Source organism: Tiliqua scincoides, chromosome 1, assembly GCF_035046505.1.
Source record: "Tiliqua scincoides isolate rTilSci1 chromosome 1, rTilSci1.hap2, whole genome shotgun sequence".
Taxonomy (NCBI): domain Eukaryota; kingdom Metazoa; phylum Chordata; class Lepidosauria; order Squamata; family Scincidae; genus Tiliqua; species Tiliqua scincoides.
The window spans coordinates 23,231,050-23,250,266 of record NC_089821.1 but is presented as its reverse complement, the minus strand read 5'-3'; the positions used below and the strand labels follow the sequence as shown (position 1 = coordinate 23,250,266).

The 19,217-nt window shown below is 44.7% G+C and overlaps 1 protein-coding gene across 1 annotated transcript in view; it reads right to left on the bottom strand.

The window, feature by feature from the left end:
• Positions 1 to 19,217, bottom strand: part of MYBPC3 (myosin binding protein C3) — a 74,709-nt gene that overhangs the window by 25,290 nt on the left and 30,202 nt on the right. The window contains exons 12-23 of the mRNA XM_066633573.1: positions 17,191 to 17,357; positions 14,986 to 15,118; positions 14,731 to 14,733; positions 11,935 to 12,059; positions 11,314 to 11,419; positions 8,177 to 8,343; positions 7,642 to 7,807; positions 6,633 to 6,739; positions 3,997 to 4,026; positions 3,732 to 3,868; positions 1,737 to 1,814; positions 638 to 797 (exon numbers count right to left, since the gene is read on the bottom strand). Of these exons, the coding sequence (XP_066489670.1) occupies positions 638 to 797; positions 1,737 to 1,814; positions 3,732 to 3,868; positions 3,997 to 4,026; positions 6,633 to 6,739; positions 7,642 to 7,807; positions 8,177 to 8,343; positions 11,314 to 11,419; positions 11,935 to 12,059; positions 14,731 to 14,733; positions 14,986 to 15,118; positions 17,191 to 17,357 (1,379 nt within the window). The remainder of the gene's footprint in view (positions 1 to 637; positions 798 to 1,736; positions 1,815 to 3,731; positions 3,869 to 3,996; positions 4,027 to 6,632; positions 6,740 to 7,641; positions 7,808 to 8,176; positions 8,344 to 11,313; positions 11,420 to 11,934; positions 12,060 to 14,730; positions 14,734 to 14,985; positions 15,119 to 17,190; positions 17,358 to 19,217) is intronic.

The following is a 19,217-nucleotide window of genomic DNA, read 5'->3' as shown; positions in this document are numbered from 1 at the left end:
GTGAAAAGGGGTGAGGGGGGCAGACTGGAGTTGTCCTTCACTCCATGTCTGCCACCATCTTCCTCCAGTCCACTGCAGGTATGGGCTGTGTCCATCCATTTCCTGCTCTCTTCAGTGGAAAATGGATCATTCCACCTCCTTGTAATACTCCTTGCACGATTTTTGCAAAGTGCAGGACTTCTGCTTTTATTTACAGGGACAGCATGAATGAAGTTCCTTTATTCACAGGGTCTCTTTAAATGAAACCAGAAGTAATGCACTTCCTGGCTTGCAGAAACTGCATGAGGGGCTTTCCCCCACCCCAGCATGCAGCATCAGAGGTAACAGAGTTGGCCGGTGTCCCAGGTCATGCTGCCTCTGGTTTAGTTCACTTGTCCCTTGCACCAGTGAAAGCTTCCCTCCTAGGTCTTACTAAATGAAACCAAAAGCATTATTAGTAGTATTGGGGGAAGGCAGAATTACTGGAACAGCTGAATGGAGGGAAGGGATGATGCAATTCCTTCCTGGTCTCAGTGCAGATTGCTCCCCATCCCTATGATTGCTAAATTACCATTACAAAAAAAATGGGCTCCTGAGGCTTCTAGCATCATGTGTGCTTTGACTTTAAGGTCTTAGGAAGTGCCTTGCTCGTTCTTACCAATAACTTTGACAGTGATATCAGCTGTGTCTTCTCCTGCTGGATTCTTAACTGTCACCCTGTAGACACCCTCATCGTCCTTCTCAGCTCCTTCAATGGTGAACACGCAATGGTCTTCATACATCTCCACCCGAACTCTGCCTTCAGAATCATTAAGGAGCTATGAGCAAGTGTTTAAAAAAAGCATTAATGTAGGTTGAGTGGGAGGAAGAAAGCCTTCACAGGATTTGAAATTGTGACTAGGGGAATATGACTTCCAGGAAGGGAGACTGTCTGCAAGAGAGAAACAAACTCAGGCAGGCAAAGAAAACTACCCTATTAAACAGAATAAACTTTGTGGAAAGGCAGGAAAGCTTTATAGAATTGGTTTGTAAACTGTGGTATCAGTAGGGTTTGAGTCACCTGGTGCAGGAGGCCAGCACGTCACCCCCAAGATGGACCTCCTCCCATGCAGTGGGTAGCGCAACACCCTGGTCGATGGGCATGGTGATGCACCATTGTCCACCCCCACTGGTTTTTTTTTTGGATATAACTTTTGACAGAACAGAGATATTTCAGCACAGTTTGTTTCATTGCATTCTGCATGAACTTACACACTGAATGATATATAACATGACGGCAATATTCAAAAATGCCAACATTTTAAAAATTTAGCCTTCAGTGGCGTGTCCCCCCCGTGCGCATCACCCAGTGCGACCCCCACCCCTGCACCCCCCTAGCAACACCATTGCTTGTAAGAAATAGCAAATGGACCAATTTGTGGCACTGAAATTAGTATAAGGAAGAAACGGAATCTCCTTTTTTTGCACTAACTGGAGATGCATTTTGCTTCAGTCCTCCAAAACTCTGTCTGGAAGATGGTTCATATTATAGCTACACATTACAGTGAATGTATAACCTGGTCCTGTTTTTCCCCCTTTGGTAAATATCAGGCAGGGAGGCATGATATGGTGAAATTGCAGCAGGGACAAGGTCCTAAGCCCCCCAACCTGCAGTGTGGTTTCACCCCATTTCATGTGCCCCCATTGTCCAAAAACTCCAACATACACACACACCAGGGGCCATTTGTGTTGGACTATTTGAAGAATTAATAACTTGCCTTGTTGTCATTACTCAAGTCTCCATTCATGCCCACGGAATCGGTGGACTTGTCATTTATTAGCACAGTGTCCTTGTTCTGGAAGAGACAGAATGTGGAGAGAATTAGACTTCACTGAACAAGCTGGAGAAACAGGACTTACCAGGAGGTAATCCTACAGTAGCACAACCCAAGGACTACCTGATAGACAGAAGAACAGATTTCGACTTGGGTTCTTTGGTTGTTCAGGAACAACAGCAGATGAAAGGGCTGATAGAAAGGTTTGGCAATGGGCAAGGACTCCTGGACCAGGGCTAAAACTCAATCCCAGAGGTGTGATGCACAGTGCGGATTACTTAGCAGTGAGCTGAAAGTTCTTTGCACATGCAAGATGACAATGAACTCTGTTACTATGGCATTGAATGGAAACAGTTCCAAAGTGAGACCCTGTTGAGCCTTGGACCAAATTAAACTCTCTTCTCACTGGGACAGGAGGGCTGACTGGATGAGAAGATATATCTGGGCCTTTTGAGGCCCAGATGGTGAGTGGGGAAATTGGGCTGATGGTGGCAAATCTGGTCATGAAAACCGTAAGGTTCCTCTCTCTGTGTGGGGAACAGCCACCATAACTTTATCTTCGCCTTATTCAAATGGAGATGTGCAAGTCCTAAATAGGCCTATCTGCTTGATGCCAAGGTGACAGAGGATGGAGAGTGAAGTCAAATGCTGACACCTACAAATGTCACACTGAAGAGAAAGACCTAGCTTAAACACTAAGTCCAAAAGAAGATGGTGAGTGCATAGTTGAACTCTCAAAGCAGATGTGGGGGGGGGGGGGGAAGAGGCTATGGAAGGAAGGAAGCATTTTACAAAGTTCATGACCAGGCATCTTGCTGGACATCACAAGTGCCTGGAAGGAAAAGGAAGAGAGAAGCCCATTTGCTCTATGAAAACAAGTACTGTACCACAAGCGGTCATACTTGTGCTACACAAATGGAATGGGCCTTGCTCAAGAGATCCTAACTTTTATTTTTCTTCATTGCTTGATGGTCCAGAGAATGTCATTTTGAGCCTCCTACAGATTGCCCAGTAAGGTGTAGTAACATATGTTATCTAAATTCACAGACTTGCAATTTGTTCTTAAGAAGAATATACTAAGGGTCCAGTCCTACCCAGCTTTCCATTGCCAATGCAGCCACTTACATTGAAGAGGCCTCCAGGACTGCCCCTCCATCACAGGATGCAACAGTGCAAGAGGATTCAATAGGATAAGATTGGGCCCTTAGAAATGTACGCTATTGCAGACCATCTAGCATTTACTTTAAGTTACACAAAACAGGAAACCCCAAGAAAGAAAACAGAATTCTAAAGAATTCTGCCTACAATACACTCTGCTCGTTTCAGAGCATGAAAGGATACCTAGACACAGGACAGACTGAACAGAGGTTGATCACTGGCTGAAGGCCCACACCCAACAGAAGGCCTGCCTGGCCAAGCAGACCTCAGAAACCTCAGTATCAGTTGCAGTGGTTCCAGTTAATACTCCACCAGGGGGCAAGAGAGGACTCCTGCATGGCTTTGCCTCAGGGACCCCCAAAACTTGAGGTCTTTTAAAATAAAAATCTATATTTCCCAAAAACCTGGTACTGGTTCTGAGACTTCATAGCCCTGTGTTGTTTCATGTGAAATGATAATAATGACTGTACTATAATTCCTTCCTTTCTCTTGGCCATGCTGAAAAGACACTTGCAGGCAGTAGGAGAAAGTTCAGAATTCTAAAAACTGCTGTTCCCAACACATTTAAAATATTGTGTTGACATCTATGAGCTTACTTCTAAAGTAGTGTGGCTTCATGGGGGAGCTTTCTTATTGTGAAACATATTGTAGTCAACTTCTCTTCAAATAAAAGTCTTTTAGAGTTTTTTTAAGCCAAGGATGAGTTTTGAAATAAAATAAGGCATGACAATAGAAGTAGTTGTGTTGAAGCATCATGTGGCATTTTTGACACTGGGTTACCTTGTTGACTTTCTGCCAGATCACTGTCGGTACAGGATCTCCTGATATGGGGACATCCAGTCTCAGTTTGTTTCCTGCCACCACTATAATGGTGTCAGGAGTCTTGCCCATGCAGTCCAGGTGGATTTTGGGGGGTTCTGCAGCAAAAATGTACAAGAAAAGCAGCATTTTCCAACATAGCTGGAGATTATTTGAAAACAAATCCAGGAGATTTTTTTGTCTGGATCCCACTTCACGGACTTGTAAAATAATGAATTGCCCTTACCTTGCCTTGGCACAAAGTCAATCTTGATCTCTGGAAGGAAAAAAGAAAATGGAATAAAATGTATCTGAAATTTGCTAAACCAAGCTACTCTTATGCTCAAGTTTTGGAAAACAAAAACATGTGCAATAAACTCACAGTATGCCAATTCTCAAAATAAAGAGAGGTGTGTGTGTGTGTGTGTGTGTGTGTGTGTGTGTGTGTGTGTGTGTGTGTGTGATGTCAAGGGGAAAGGGGGTTACGAATTAAACAACATCAACTGAATTAGGTTTCAATATTATCCTTTACTGTTGCCTAGAAATAATGTTTTCTCTCCCCAAGAGCTCATAACAATAAATCTAGACTAGTATGGAAACAAAACTAAATCCACAATTTCATTTGCTGGAACATTTTGCACATAACATCCTGTCATGTGTCTTTCATCACCAATAACTGTCTGCTCCTTCCTACTCCTTTATGTTGAATTAAGAGTTGCTGAGCTTTACTAACACAAACAACTTTGCCAACACGTACACTCATGTAAAAAAGTTAAGTTTATGCCTGCTCATTTCAATGGGAGAGATGGGCAGCCCAAACCTGTGGTGCACTAATGCTGGTGCAGTACCTGCAGTGCCAGCAGGGAGGGCTGTGATGCTCCTTGACACTGCCATAGGAGGCTTGGGCACTGAGGAGCACAAGAGTGTGGGGAGGGTGGTAAGACAGCATGGGGGAAATGTTCCTGGGGAGAGGGACTAGCCCAGGAGGTGGGGTGGATTGGTGGAGGCCTCCTCCACCAAATCCTATCTCCTGTGTTGGGCTTGGAAGCCTGAAACAGGGATTCTCAAGTTGGCGCCAGCAAAACAGCAAAACCTGACTCGAGAAGCCCCACTGAGCAGACTGGGACTTTATTTGGGGGAAGGGGACAAATGACCCCTTCCCCCCAAGCAGAATCTCCAGCCTGCTGAATTCCAGCACAGGATCCAGCAGTAGCTGTTTGGAGCAGCTGCTCCTGCGCTGGATAGGATTGGGCCATTAAACCCATTGAAATGAATGGGGCTCATGAGGAATGCTTAGCATTAACAGAAATGTGCCCTGAGCACCAGTTGAATGATGCATGACGCAGAATGTGGCTATAGAATTCTAGACCGTATCACTTCAGACTGCAGAATGTGTCTCTATATAAACAAACACGACAAGGAGAAGGCTGTGCTAAACTTCTCCCTCTAGCAAACTTCAGGTGTGCTAGCAGTCTTTATGCAGGATGTTCCCCTTTTTCATGTGAAGAAGCAATCCAAACTGATTCCTCCAGCAGCAGCCTCATGCGGTACAAACTAGAATGGGCCCGTCTCAATCTACTGCCTCATTCTGCATAATGCACAGACTGGCGGTTACTTTAGGATTAGGTCAGGCCTCCATATCATTAAGCTATGAAACAGCTGTCACGACTGCCACCGCCATGAAGCCTATAAGATTTGCAAGCTTTCCAGTATTTTCTCTAGACTTTTCCATTACGCACTTTCCTTCCACTTTGCCATTTTTACTGCCTCCCTGTTGCCAATTCATCATCTTTTCTTTCATCAACCTAGAGAGCTTGTTCCAATTACATTTTCTGAAACAGAGTTCCATCTGATCTTTTCTGGCCATCGTGAGCACTGGTTTCAGATAAATTAATGGACTAGCTATGACAAAAGTGAAATATGACATGTCTTCATCAAAGTGTACATCAAAAGATTTTTCACTTTGGCTTTCTATGGGCATTTTCAGTTCATGTTCACACTTTGATCTCATGCCTGCCTTTATGAACATTTATTACTTTTTTCACACACATGCACAACTTTATATTCAAATTGTGACAGATTTGCGATCCCTCCAATTTTTTTCTTCCATCTTATGTCTTATTTGATCCTCTCTCAACAATCTCAGCAGCTACATTTGAACATTTGAAAGGATGACTAGATAAACATAAAGCTCCCATATTATCCTACCCACTGGTTTAAGTCTTTAGGGGAGGCTCTGCTCTATATCCCATCACCTTCAGAGGAGTAGTTGGTGAGAATGCAGGATAAGGAATTCCCAGGTCACGGCCCAGACTATGAAACTTCCTCCACTTGGAAGGCTAATTTGATCCTTTCCCTGCTATCCTTTTGACACTAAGGCTGCAGTCCTAACCACACTTTCCTGAGAGTAAGTCCCATTGAACAAAATAGGACTGACTTCTGAGTAGACCTGGTTAAGATTGTGCCCTAAGACCATTATGTTTATACATTCCTTCAATATCAGTTAGATTTCCCTCTGATCTAAGCTTGGTAATGATAACTCAAACTGACAGTTGTTAATTTTTTCTTTTACTTTTGTGCTGCTTAAAATTGTATTGATGATGTTAGATGTTTGTGTTATTTGACTAATTTTTGGTATTCTTTTAATTAATTATACATTTTAATATAAAAATACACTACTTCTTATTACTATGTTTGAATTTATGTTCAGGCATCACCAAGGGGAAATCTCTCATTTCTTCATACAGTGAACCAAATTACTTTGGTCTGACTCCAATGTGTCACTATTAATAGTTTTTGTTTTTTAATTTAAAAACCAAAACAAAACAAACCGGTCCTGCTGCACTTCCGCTGAGCATTAGAAGCAGATTATACAACACCTACCCAAAAACCGAAGATGGGCTGAGAGATTGTATGCAAAGCCTTCAGGTACAAAAGAATAATCAGCTTCGTCTTCTGGGGTTACATCATCAATGGTTAGTTTATGGATTCTGAAAAAGACATGCATTTTTATGAGTCCATTCACCTCTATACTGGACAAATGTCACGTCCATAGAAGACGGACAAATTCAGAAAGATTGCCATATACATCAAAGAAATTGATGCTTATATATCTAGAAATTACTTTGAAGAATTATTTTCTGTATTACGATACATAATCACAAAGAGTACTGACGTGTATCTCTCATAACCTCCCTAATTATATGACTTTTTTTTAACAAGACCCATAGCTTAGCACAAATTTTAAAAAAACACAACAACGAATAGTGGGGACTCAGTTTTTATACTACAGGAAGAAAGATTCTAATAGAACATAACAGCTGTATTTATAGGAGCCTATTTTTTCCTTCCCAATGGTGTAAACATGCAAACTTTATGTAGGCAAATACAGGTAATGGGAGGCTGTAAATGTTGACAATAACTTAAAAGTTAATCAATGGCATTCACTGGTGTATGTTAAATAAGTGGAAAAATATATACCTGTTTCTGACATCTATGAAATTCAACTGGGGTTGTCGGATTCACAAAAGTGCCAATATTCACTAAATGTTTGACATTCACTAAAACTTACAACCTATATACAACCTATTACAACTAATATACACATGTTCCTCATTACCACAACACAGGGCACAATCCTAACCAGGTCTACTCAGAAATAAGTCCTATTTTGTTCAATGGGGCTTACTCTTAGGAAAGTGTGGTTAGGATTGCAGCCTTAACCAATTACAGGACACAAGAGCATCATCCTCTATCTGTTTGCCACTTATGGGACAAAGATTGCTTTCCACCAACTCAAGCAAGTACAGAATCTTGGTTCATGTGCCATTTCTCTCTGTCATCACATACTCTCCCCTTAAAGTTAACTTCAATTTTCCAAATAATGACCTACCTGCCAATATGAGAGATTTTAATCCTTTCATTTGGGACCACTTCCTTCCCGTTCTTCAGCCAGATGCCCTTCACGTTCTCATCTGAAACCTCACACTTGAAGATGGCCTGGTCCCGTGCTTTCACCGTCAGGTCTGCAATACTCTGGTACACTTCCAGCTTCTTCTCTAAGATCACAAAGAGGCAACGCAAACATCAGCGGGTCAGAGGTCAGCCATGCACAAATGCTGTTGGTGTTGCTTTTACAAAAAGAAGAAATGAAAAGAGACTGCTTTGGAAAAAAGTGAAACAGGAAGAGACATGCAGGGCACGTGGGGCTTTAACAGGATTTGATCAACAGGCACCTGTTGTTATCAGGATATCTGTTACATCCGCCCGTTGGCCTAACAATCTCCATAATATGCTCTTGGAGAGCATTTGCTGTCCTACAATTAGCCATCTTGCTACCCACCATTGTGCTGCTACAGAGCACGTTTCCGCCAGCCTCCCTGAATTTAAAAACAAACCCTATTTATATCTTATTAGTCGTGCCTCACCTTGTACAATCAGATCAGCAACTGACTCCCCACCATTTGTCTGCACTTTATAGTGCCCACTATCCTCCTTGGTGGATTCATTAATAATGAGGTAGTGCTTTTTTCCATCCTTTTTGAACCGATACTTGAAGGCCTCTTCCCGAGTCAGCTCCACTCCATCCTTCTCCCTGTAAGCATCATGTATCATTAACATTCCTTCCTCACCACTGCTCAGCCACAGCACCGTGCCATCCCCTCCCACTGCTTGGGTGCAAGTTGCGCACCTGCACTTCCAATCTGTGCATGGGAGGCCAGGATTGTGGCTTTTGTCAGCCATTTTGTGTTCCTAGGACTGTCATGACACTACTGCAGCTGCACTGTGCGATTCTGAGGAAACCAGTTATGCCTATTCTTCTTCATATATAAAATGGGCACCCTTTGAGTTTGACAGCTACAGTGTGGGACAGAACGAATAGTAGTACCAGGATACACTAAAAGGATACACTGTTATGAGACAGCACATGGCTGTTGCTTGTCCAGAGGCAATGTGATGGGACAAGGAAGTTCTTGCTCCTCAATGGACTAACATTGCTTCCATTTTGGGAGATATCTCTGGAAGGTGGAAAGCCACCCAAGCTTGCACGGTGATATATACCAAGCCCCCAGACCTGATGGGAGGGACTGATCTGAGTGTAAGAAACAAACAAAAGAGACTGCAGTTTGCAGTCCCAGGAACAGACTGGATCTGGAGAAAAGGTTGGAAAGCGTGAAGGCCTTATGGGCTGCAGGGGCTCTCTCTGATGATCTAAGGTGAGGTCCAGGATCTGCTGCCTTGCAGGAGTGCACACTCTGCTTGCCTGCACCTGAGCTCAGCTTGTATACTTGTAAATAAACAAAATATTACAAAGACACCAGAAGCCTGCAATGTTCTCTTTTCCAAAGGAAGTCAAATCCTGGAATGTCTCATTGCTCAGGGAGGTAGACAGCATTTAACAATAGATAGGCCGAATGCACACCATTACAATTATGTTTTAGTTTAAAAAATGTATTCCTCCTCTTCCTCGACATTTATATGGTGTTTCCTGAGTATGCAAAGTGCCCCCATGTATTATCTTGATACAAGCCCTTACAACAGTCCTGCAAGGAATAGTACTATCACCCCCATGCAACATGGCCCATTCCACCACATTGATTTTTAGCTTGGTGTATTTCACTAGCATGCTAGGGCCAATAATACAATTCAAGTTGCATCAGGTTTGGACCTAGGAGGCATTTCTGCTACCTTTGAAATGGCAAAGAACACACTGCTGTCTAATTTATAGATTTACAGTGCATCTGAGAGCTCCCCTTCTGGCTTCATTGGAAACTGGGACAGCTGCACGTTCACCCCTGACTGATGTCCATTCCACATACATCAATACTATTATCCTGTGCATTTATTAATTTATTTCAGGGAGTAGCCAGGAGTCACAGGATCAGATAGTGGCAGCTGCATTGTGTTTTGGGAAGGATTAGACACCCACTCAGACCCTCGCATACTTCACATAATCAGATATCCGTAAATGAACACTGAACACCAAATACATATGTGCACTGTATTTTCTGCAGTGCAATACATCTATATAGCCACCAGATGTAAGGGGCTATTTAAATTCTCATTGTTCTCTCTGCAAAAAAACAGAAGAGGAATAGCACTTTGCCTTTGGGAATGTTGTAGGCATTATGGGAACAGTTTTCAGCTTGGTGCTTGCAACTGTGAACAAGCATGAGAGGGTCACATGAAGGGGAGAGGTAGAGCCACATTACAACAGCCACATGGAAAATGCTTACCTGAGGGCCCAATCCTATCCAATTTTCCTGTGCCAGTGCAGCTGTGCCAATGGGGTGTGCACTACATCTTGTAGTAGGGAGGCAGTCACAGGGCCCTCCTCAAGGTTTGGGAATGTTTGTTCCCTTACCACGGGGCTGCATTGCAGCTGCACCGGTGCTAGAAAGTTGGACAGAATTGGGCCCTGAATCTCCTTGTGGCAACCACACCACCACAGTTGCAAGGTGTATGGTAAAAGACGGAGCACTTCCAAGCCATTGCCAGCTACCACCAGTATGGAATCTGGCGACAGCATGGACATTCCACATGACTGGGATGATCCACACAGTAAACTACTCTGTCTGTTACAGCCACCATGTACCTCCAGCTACTGGCTCTCACAGTGTTGAAAACAGGACTCAGAAAACTCAGCAGGAGAAAGAAGAGATACAAAGCTAGAAAGCTGCTGCATTGTACTATAGTGGATAAGAGTCTGAGCTGGGGATTTATTCATCTAAAAGATTTATATCCGCCTTTCCTATGCTGAACCAAATGCCCAGATTCCTATGCTGAAGCAAACTGGGATTTCCCTCTCCAGATCTTGCTTCTGCCATGAATATATTAGGTTGCCTTAGACAGGTCACTTAGTTTCATGGTCGCAGGCATTGGGATAATTACAGTCCAATCCTTCGGTTCCTCCTGCCCTTCCCCCTCCCCTCTGCTGATGCAGCGATACCAAAATGGCTACTGCTGCGGGGGGAGGGGGTAGTTGTGAAGGTCTCCTCTGGGAAAGGGAACATTCATTCCCTTAGCCAGAGGCAAGCCTGCACGGCGTGGAGGGGTCTACTCAGACACGTGCTAGCAAAATTCCTGGCACAGATCCGCATGGACTCAGGCTGTGGGACTGGGTCTGGGGAAGGAGACTAGGATTTGGTGGCTGTTGCTGCTGAACCTATCCCTTCCTGGAGCCTATCCGCCCTCCCCCGCCACCATTGCTGCCTTGTACCACCCTCTCCTGCCCCAGTTCTGCCTCCCCCATCTTGCCTCCACTCATCAACTTACCTGCCTCAGTGGATCCTGATGGGGCTTCCACCACGTGTCACAGCTATGACCTTCTCATCAGTGCTCCAACTGTGTGCTGTTGGACTGCTTTGTGGCTGCCATAACATCCCACAAGCATTAAAGATTGGACTGTTACTTACCTTATAGGGCTATCATAAGATTATATCAAGATAATATGTGATAATAAGATTATATCAACACTCAAAAAGAGACATTTTAAGCGTAACGACTCCCATTTTATATATCCTTGATGGAACAGGGCTTTCTCACATGGTATTTTCTGTCTTACCATTTCACAGTGGCCCCCTCTTCAGACACTTCAACTTCAAACTCCACTCTTTCTCCAACCGTGACAACCTGATCCTCCAGAGGATGAGTGATAAGGATTGGAGGCTCTAGAAATTAGGAAGACATTTGATTCAAAGGGAACTCAGGGGGCTACCAACACCTTTGTAATTCCGATTCAATTCCCCTTGAAGTTGAGCTATGCGACAGCCATGCATCTTTTTCTCCAGAATCCAAGAGAAACAGATACTTGCACTTCCTGAGCTCTTGTCAGATGTCATTTCACAGGAATTCTGGCATTTAGATGCCAGTTTACCTAATGAATTGTGTATGCAGGAAACTACAGAGGGAGTGCTTTGTCACTATAAATCAGGAATTGGCACACCGCGTTTCTGTGACCTTTGTAATTTAAAAATACACGGTCTAAGCTTTTTGTTTTCCTGACACAAATCATATTGTCTCAAAGGGATAGGAAGGGTGGAATGAAGGAAAGAATTTCATTCAAATTAAGAGGTAATGGGTGAGAGTGGAGAAGGAATGGGAATGGCCCTGATACCACTACGTTCCTCCAATGTCCAATACTGGGTTTCTCACATCTCACTTCATCAGAGATAATTACACTCACCTCTTACAAACAGTTCTGTGAAACTCTTCTCCTCACCAACTACACACTGATAAGCTGCATCATCAGACAGGGAGCAGTGGTTGATAGTCAAAATTCTCTTATTTCCAAGGGCTTCAAAAATGTATCTGGTGAAATGCACATAGAATCCATCCATTAACACAGAGTTGATATCTAGGCAGAGATCACCCTCGACTAGAGTTGGCAGCTCTCCTGAGTTCAGATCTTGGGGTGCAGGGGGTAGACAACTAGGAGCTAAGGGTGATGCTGGCAGATCAGGGGTAGAACCTGGTGGTGTCTGCTGGAGGCAAAGCATGGCATGTGGCTGGCTGGTCCGGGGAAGAACAAGGGCTTGGAGACTTAGGGCACAATCCAAACCTGCGTTGGAGCAGGCAAGCCAGGAGGCTTGCGCTGCATCCAACGCAGGTTCACTGGGTGCAGCGGCTCAGTCATGGGCAAGGGGAAGCTCTTCCCCTTACCCCTGGGTAAGGGCTGTGTGCCCCTATGGGTCTCCTTGGACCTGCACCAACTCTGGAGGTGGCGCAAGTCCAAGGAGAGTGGAGCGGCTGGAAGCTGCTCCGTTCTCTCCGGGGACGGAGGTTGGGATCCAGCATAACCGCCGGGTCCCAGCCTTGCCCCTGGCTTCCTGCGCACCCACCCCCAGGGCTGCCCATCACCCGCCCTTCCCTGCCGAGAAACGCCCCCCTCCCGCCCCCTCCCCACACCTACCTTTGCCACTTGCGTCAGCGCAAATATGCTGACACAAGCAGCAGCACGGAGGCTTCTGCCTGCCTCTGCGCGTCGGTGCATCTGAATGTGCTGACGCGGCTCCTAGCCACAGAGGCGCAAACGTGCTTTGCGACCTTCCTATGCTGGCCCAAGGGACTTGGGCCGGCATAAGGCGCATTTAGAATTGTGCTCTTAGCTGTTTACTCTGCTCCCCCCCAAGCCCTACTCTGAAACTTCAGTTCAAACCATGAAATTTACAGCCCAATCCTACCTAACTCCCCACACGGCGATGCAGCATCACCAATGCAGCATCTGTGAAATCCTACTGAGGTGTTTCCACCTTGAGAGGCCTCTGGAGAAAGGGAACATTTGTTCCCTTCCCCCCAAGGTAAGCCCCTGATGGCTCTGCCAACTCAGATCTTCACCTGCAATATCCCTGGCACAAGTCCTCTTTGACCCATGAAGACTGATCAGGTATGGGAAGGGAAATAGAATTCAGCAGGTGCCACTGACATGGAAGCTACCCCCTTTGCAGACCATCTACTCACTCCCTGCCCTCATCACCTCCCTGGTCCATATCAAGGAAATTACCAGGTGAAGAAATGTTATTGACCAATCAGCATTTGTGAAGGTTAAGACACTTATTTCCTTAGATGCTGCTTAAGAGGTATTCACCATGATTCAGTCCATGCTGAGAGGTGGCAAAATACTCCCTAAAGGCCAGTGGGCCAGCTGGTGAATCACACTACACTAATTCTCCAGTGTGTCCAATTCTCAGTTGGGCCAATGCTGGTGCTGACCTCTAGTGGCAGTGCTGGGTGTTGCAAATGTACCGTAAGGTACACCCTAGAACCCTGCGCCGAGTCAGTGCTGGCCCAGCGCCAGTCAGTGCTGAGCCCAGAGCCTGACGGACACTCCCTGGAGCTATATAAGAGCTCCGGGCAGCAGTGAGGGCAGGGGGGAGGCAGTAGGAGGGGGGGTGGAGCCGGCAGAGCTCTGCTCCACCAGATGATGAACTCCTTGTTGGGCCTTCTGGACTGACATGGAATCTCTCAAGTCTGAGCTGTCAAAATAGTCTACACAGACTTGAGAAGCCCCCTTGCAGAGGTTGGGGCTTTCCCCAGGGGGATGCAAGTTCCCTTACCCTGAGGAGACCTCCTGCAGCTGCTGAGGTGCCACAGGATGCAGTGGTAGCCGCTGTGGTGCCGCTGCACATGGCAGCGCTGCCGCCTTTAGGATTGGGCTGCCCATCCTCAAGTTATGCCCTGGTTCTATTCCAGAGGTTTGTCTAGAACAGGGGTCTCTTGACTTTTTGGCCGAAGGGCCACATCAAATATCTGGCACAGTGTTGAGGGCCAGAAAAAAATTAAATATAAAATTTAAATAAATACATTAGAGATGGAACTTAGATGAGTGAATAAATGAATGAATGGGTTCAAATGTCCAAGATTTCTCCAAACACAAACACAGCCCAAAGCACACACTTAAATGGACCCCCATTTCCCCACCCCATAAGCACAACTCCAGTTGTGTTTGGTCAACTAGGCCAGAAGTTCCCAGGCGGTCAAAGGCTGGCTGCGGGCCAGATGGAGATTCGCCGTGGGCCACATCTGGACCCGGGCCAGGATTTGGAAACCCCTGGTCTAGAAGCTGAAAGAGATGTGAAAAAACCAGAACAAACTGTGAAAGCGTTGATGTGGCCTCCTATATGTTGGATGTCCATAAGTCAGGGATTCAGTGTACTTCAAAATCCTACTGCTTCATTGTTCTAGAGGGTATCCATAAGGAGGAGAAATAATGACTGGAACCAGAATGACAACACCCCACCCCTGAAGAACATTATTACTTGACATTGTTAATCAGGAAAAAAAAATATGATGGACAGGAAACACCAGTGAAAATGGAAGAATTGGTTTGTTATATAATGACCTTTGTCATTATATAACTATAGTCTAGTTATTATATTATTATATGACTATAGTCATATAGTCATTATATGACTATAGTCTATAGTCATTATAGAAAAAGATAAATAGATCACAAACAGGAACTCATAAAATGGGAACTTACTTGCTAATTAACAGACCATTGGCAGTGTTCAGTCCCAAGAGGAGAAATTGGACAGAAAGAGGAGAAAATTAGACAAGTGAAAAAGGTGGGTCGTTCAATCTTACATAATGAATAAGCATTCCTCTCACTATAACCAACAAGAACCCTCTTTCTCATTTTCCTTCTGATATATATCTTTTGTTTTCTTTCCTCCCTCCTGATTTTCATTTGTTCCACACTGTCCCACGTGCATTTCTTAGTATATTTCTCTGTTACCTGCCGCTCACTTGAATCTCTTGCCCGTTCTTTAACCATTTCACTTCGTCATCAGGATTAGCAAGTTCCACCACTAACTTGATCTTCTGTCCTTTGTCAGTCTGGTAGGCAGGATCCAGTCTCTTGAGGAAAGCTGAAAGGGAGGAAAGAGTTTACATAAATCAAAATTTGTGTCTTTCAAATATTGCTAGCTTTCTACTGGCTAGCTACTAATAAGAAAGAGTCCTGCAGCAACTTGGAAGTCTAACACATTTATCAGCATAAGCATTTGGTGACTACAATCATCTTGTCAATGCATGAATTGAAATTCTTAATGGGCGGGCGTGCGCATGCTCTCACACACATGTGTGCATGGGTATAGAAATTATTGTTTTTTGAAAACAGCAGTGGGAATTTGCAAGAGGAAATGAAACAAGGCTGAACTTGTAGCAAGCTTAAAATTATGCAAGATAAACACAGTGACAATTCACTGCGGGAATTCATTAATAATACCTCTGCAAAGCAGTGAAAATTCATTTAATTCTATAATGTGATGCAACATCCATGTCACAATTCAGACCAGATTTGCACTATAGTTGTGGATGGGAGAAAATGAAATGGAGACACTGTGTCCTTTTCCTCCATTTTACGAATTTGTCTACAAGGCACTTTAGCACACAACAGTCTCTGCTTAGCTGATGCATGACCTAATTTGGGCCAAATTCAAAAATCCACTTCCCAACATTTTATCCTATTTTGAGCTTTAGTAGGAATTTACTTACTAATCTTCAAAGCTGGTAAAATCAACTTGTTTTGAAACAATGGGAGACCTTTAGTGTATAGATGCCAGAACTGTTTATCTCCCTCTTTCTCCATCGAGTTCATTTATGTTGCATTCTGCCATTTGATTTTTCAAAAGCTTCTGCTATTATTATTATAATTACTATTATTAACAGTATTTATATACTGCTTTTCATCTCTAAGTTTCTTGTCTTTCTCTTTTCCTGGTACCCCTCTCACTTTCATTTTCCTACTCTAAGAGTCAAACTATACCACTGTACTTTAAGCACATACTTTGCAAAGGTTAAATGCCCACCAGATCAGACCTCTGTGTGGTTTTGGGGATGGAGGCTTTAGCTCCACTGTGGTTTTGATCTGGACTGGGCCCCTGTGCATACCATCCACAGAAAAAAAAAGTGTGCCACTGGCACCAATGGAAAGTTTGTTTTTTCTTTGAAAACAGCTTTGTGCAGGTGATAATCCAGACTGGCACTGTGGTGGAGGCAGAAAATTCATGGAACTTCTCGATCTAATGGCTAACAAACATTTAAAAAGAAAGACAGGATATATATCAATCAATCAATCAATCAATGCTCACAGCCTAGTCCTATGCCCTAGCAGCACCCAGCAGTACAGAGGTGCTATAATGGTCACTGCTGTATCCTGTGGGGCCGGGGCAGTTGCCAGAGTTTCCTCAAGGTAAAGGAACAAATGTTCCGTTTTTGAAACAATGTGTTTCTTACAAATGTTCCCTTTCCCCATGTTGAGCTCAGCAGTTGACAATGGGTCTCCTCGAATCTGAGCTTGCTAATTAGCAGGCGCAGAACAGAAGAGTTGTGTTTTGGGCTTCCAGGCATGGGAAGGGGCACATGATTTGGTGGCAGACTCTGCTACCATCTCTGCCCCCCCCGGCCTGGTCCTCCTCTCCGTTTGCCCTCCATCCACACAGTTTTGCCCTTCCTCTACCTTCGCCTGCCCCAGAATGCCTCCCCGCCACCTGGTGGGGCAACTTACCAGCTGGCACTCTGATGACTGACTGGTGCTGGCCTCTTCACCTTTGCAGCGGGCTTACGACTGCCAGCGACATGCCTTTTGGGACTCACACAACAGCAGTTGCTGGGGCAGTGTGCTGGCTGCCAGTGCTGCCCTAGTATAGGATTGGGCCCTTAAAGTAAGATATAGTCATTCCTTAGCAACTGGTATTCTGTCCTCTGTCCTTAAAAGGAGGAGTAAAGTGACACAAAATGGTCTTCCATAAACAGTTTTTTTGCATTGACGAGTCTGAGAGACTTTTTGCACATTGTAGTTTTTGCAAATGAGGCTAATAGCACAATCCAATACACATCTATTGTAAAATCCCATTGAGCTCAATGGGGGTTAATCACAGGGAGGAGTGCATAGGATTGCAGCCTAACTGCATGGGGAAAAAGAATTTTGTTCTCTTACATGTGCTTTTCTTTTCCTCCTTCTTCATGCGCTTAAGGCGTTTCAACATCCCTCGCAGGTCAGTGATGCCATACTGGAAAGCAATTTTCTCATATTCTGACTGGGGAGCATTCCGAAGGATTTCCCAGACATCAACCTCTGGCTGCAATTCTGTTTTAGTCTCACTTCTGCCAGATGGGAACACAGTGTTAACATACTGGGGCTTCAAACAACTGGGTGGTGAGGTTGTGCTTCTGCAGCATGGTTTTCTACATATTTTAATACTGCAATTTGTTTAGTTGCCTTGGTCGTGGTGGGGCACTTAAGACATAAAACAATTCAGTGTCTTGATAAAGGTTAAATGAGAATAATGTGCCAGCAGGACCCTTAAGATTCTCAGATCAGTTTTCTAACAACAAAATCACCCTCTCTCTACTTTGCAACAGATGTAATGAAAGCCATGTTCTTAGGGAGCAGGTGGTCTTTCTTTGTGGTTTTGTGGATCCATTGGTGTGGGCTCCCAAAGGTGGAAACCTCTCTCAACCAACAAATGTTGATTAGAAATTAGCTCAAGCCTAAATGATTATCTTATGCTTATATGAAGGTCATGCCAGGTTGCTGGGGACCCTAGGGAAAAGCCCCGCACTGGGACCCCATAGTATCCTTCACTGCCCCCCAGATGAAACACTGGACTTTACTATTTTACTGGTTATAAGCACTGGTGGACCCTCTGATGAATCCTTGGCTAGTGGCCCACCTAGATGACCCCTGATGCAACTCCTGTAGGGAAATGGTAGCTGGTCCTAAAACTATTTTTAGGTCCTATTTTTAAAAAGGGAAAGAGGGGGGACCCGGGAAACTATAGGCCGGTCAGCCTAACATCTATACCGGGTAAGATGGTGGAATGCCTCATCAAAGATAGGATCTCAAAACACATAGACGAACAGGCCTTGCTGAGGGAGAATCAGCATGGCTTCTGTAAGGGTAAGTCTTGCCTCACAAACCTTATAGAATTCTTTGAAAAGGTCAACAGGCATGTGGATGCGGGAGAACCCGTGGACATTATATATCTGGACTTTCAGAAGGCGTTTGACACGGTCCCTCACCAAAGGTTACTGAAAAAACTCCACAGTCAGGGAATTAGAGGACAGGTCCTCTCCTGGATTGAGAACTGGTTGGAGGCCAGGAAGCAGAGAGTGGGTGTCAATGGGCAATTTTCACAATGGAGAGAGGTGAAAAGCGGTGTGCCCCAAGGATCTGTCCTGGGACCGGTGCTTTTCAACCTCTTCATAAATGACCTGGAGACAGGGTTGAGCAGTGAAGTGGCTAAGTTTGCAGATGACACCAAACTTTTCCGAGTGGTAAAGACCAGAAGTGATTGTGAGGAGCTCCAGAAGGATCTCTCCAGACTGGCAGAATGGGCAGCAAAATGGCAGATGCGCTTCAATGTCAGTAAGTGTAAAGTCATGCACATTGGGGCAAAAAATCAAAACTTTAGATATAGGCTGATGGGTTCTGAGCTGTCTGTGACAGATCAGGAGAGAGATCTTGGGGTGGTGGTGGACAGGTCGATGAAAGTGTCGACCCAATGTGCGGCGGCAGTGAAGAAGGCCAATTCTATGCTTGGGATCATTAGGAAGGGTATTGAGAACAAAACGGTTAGTATTATAATGCCGTTGTACAAATCTATGGTAAGGCCACACCTGGAGTATTGTGTCCAGTTCTGGTCGCCGCATCTCAAAAAAGACATAGTGGAAATGGAAAAGGTGCAAAAGAGAGCGACTAAGATGATTACGGGGCTGGGGCACCTTCCTTATGAGGAAAGGCTACGGCGTTTGGGCCTCTTCAGCCTAGAAAAGAGACGCTTGAGAGGGGACATGATTGAGACATACAAAATTATGCAGGGGATGGACAGAGTAGATAGGGAGATGCTCTTTACACTCTCACATAATACCAGAACCAGGGGACATCCACTAAAATTGAGTGTTGGGCGGGTTAGGACAGACAAAAGAAAATATTTCTTTACTCAGCGCGTGGTCGGTCTGTGG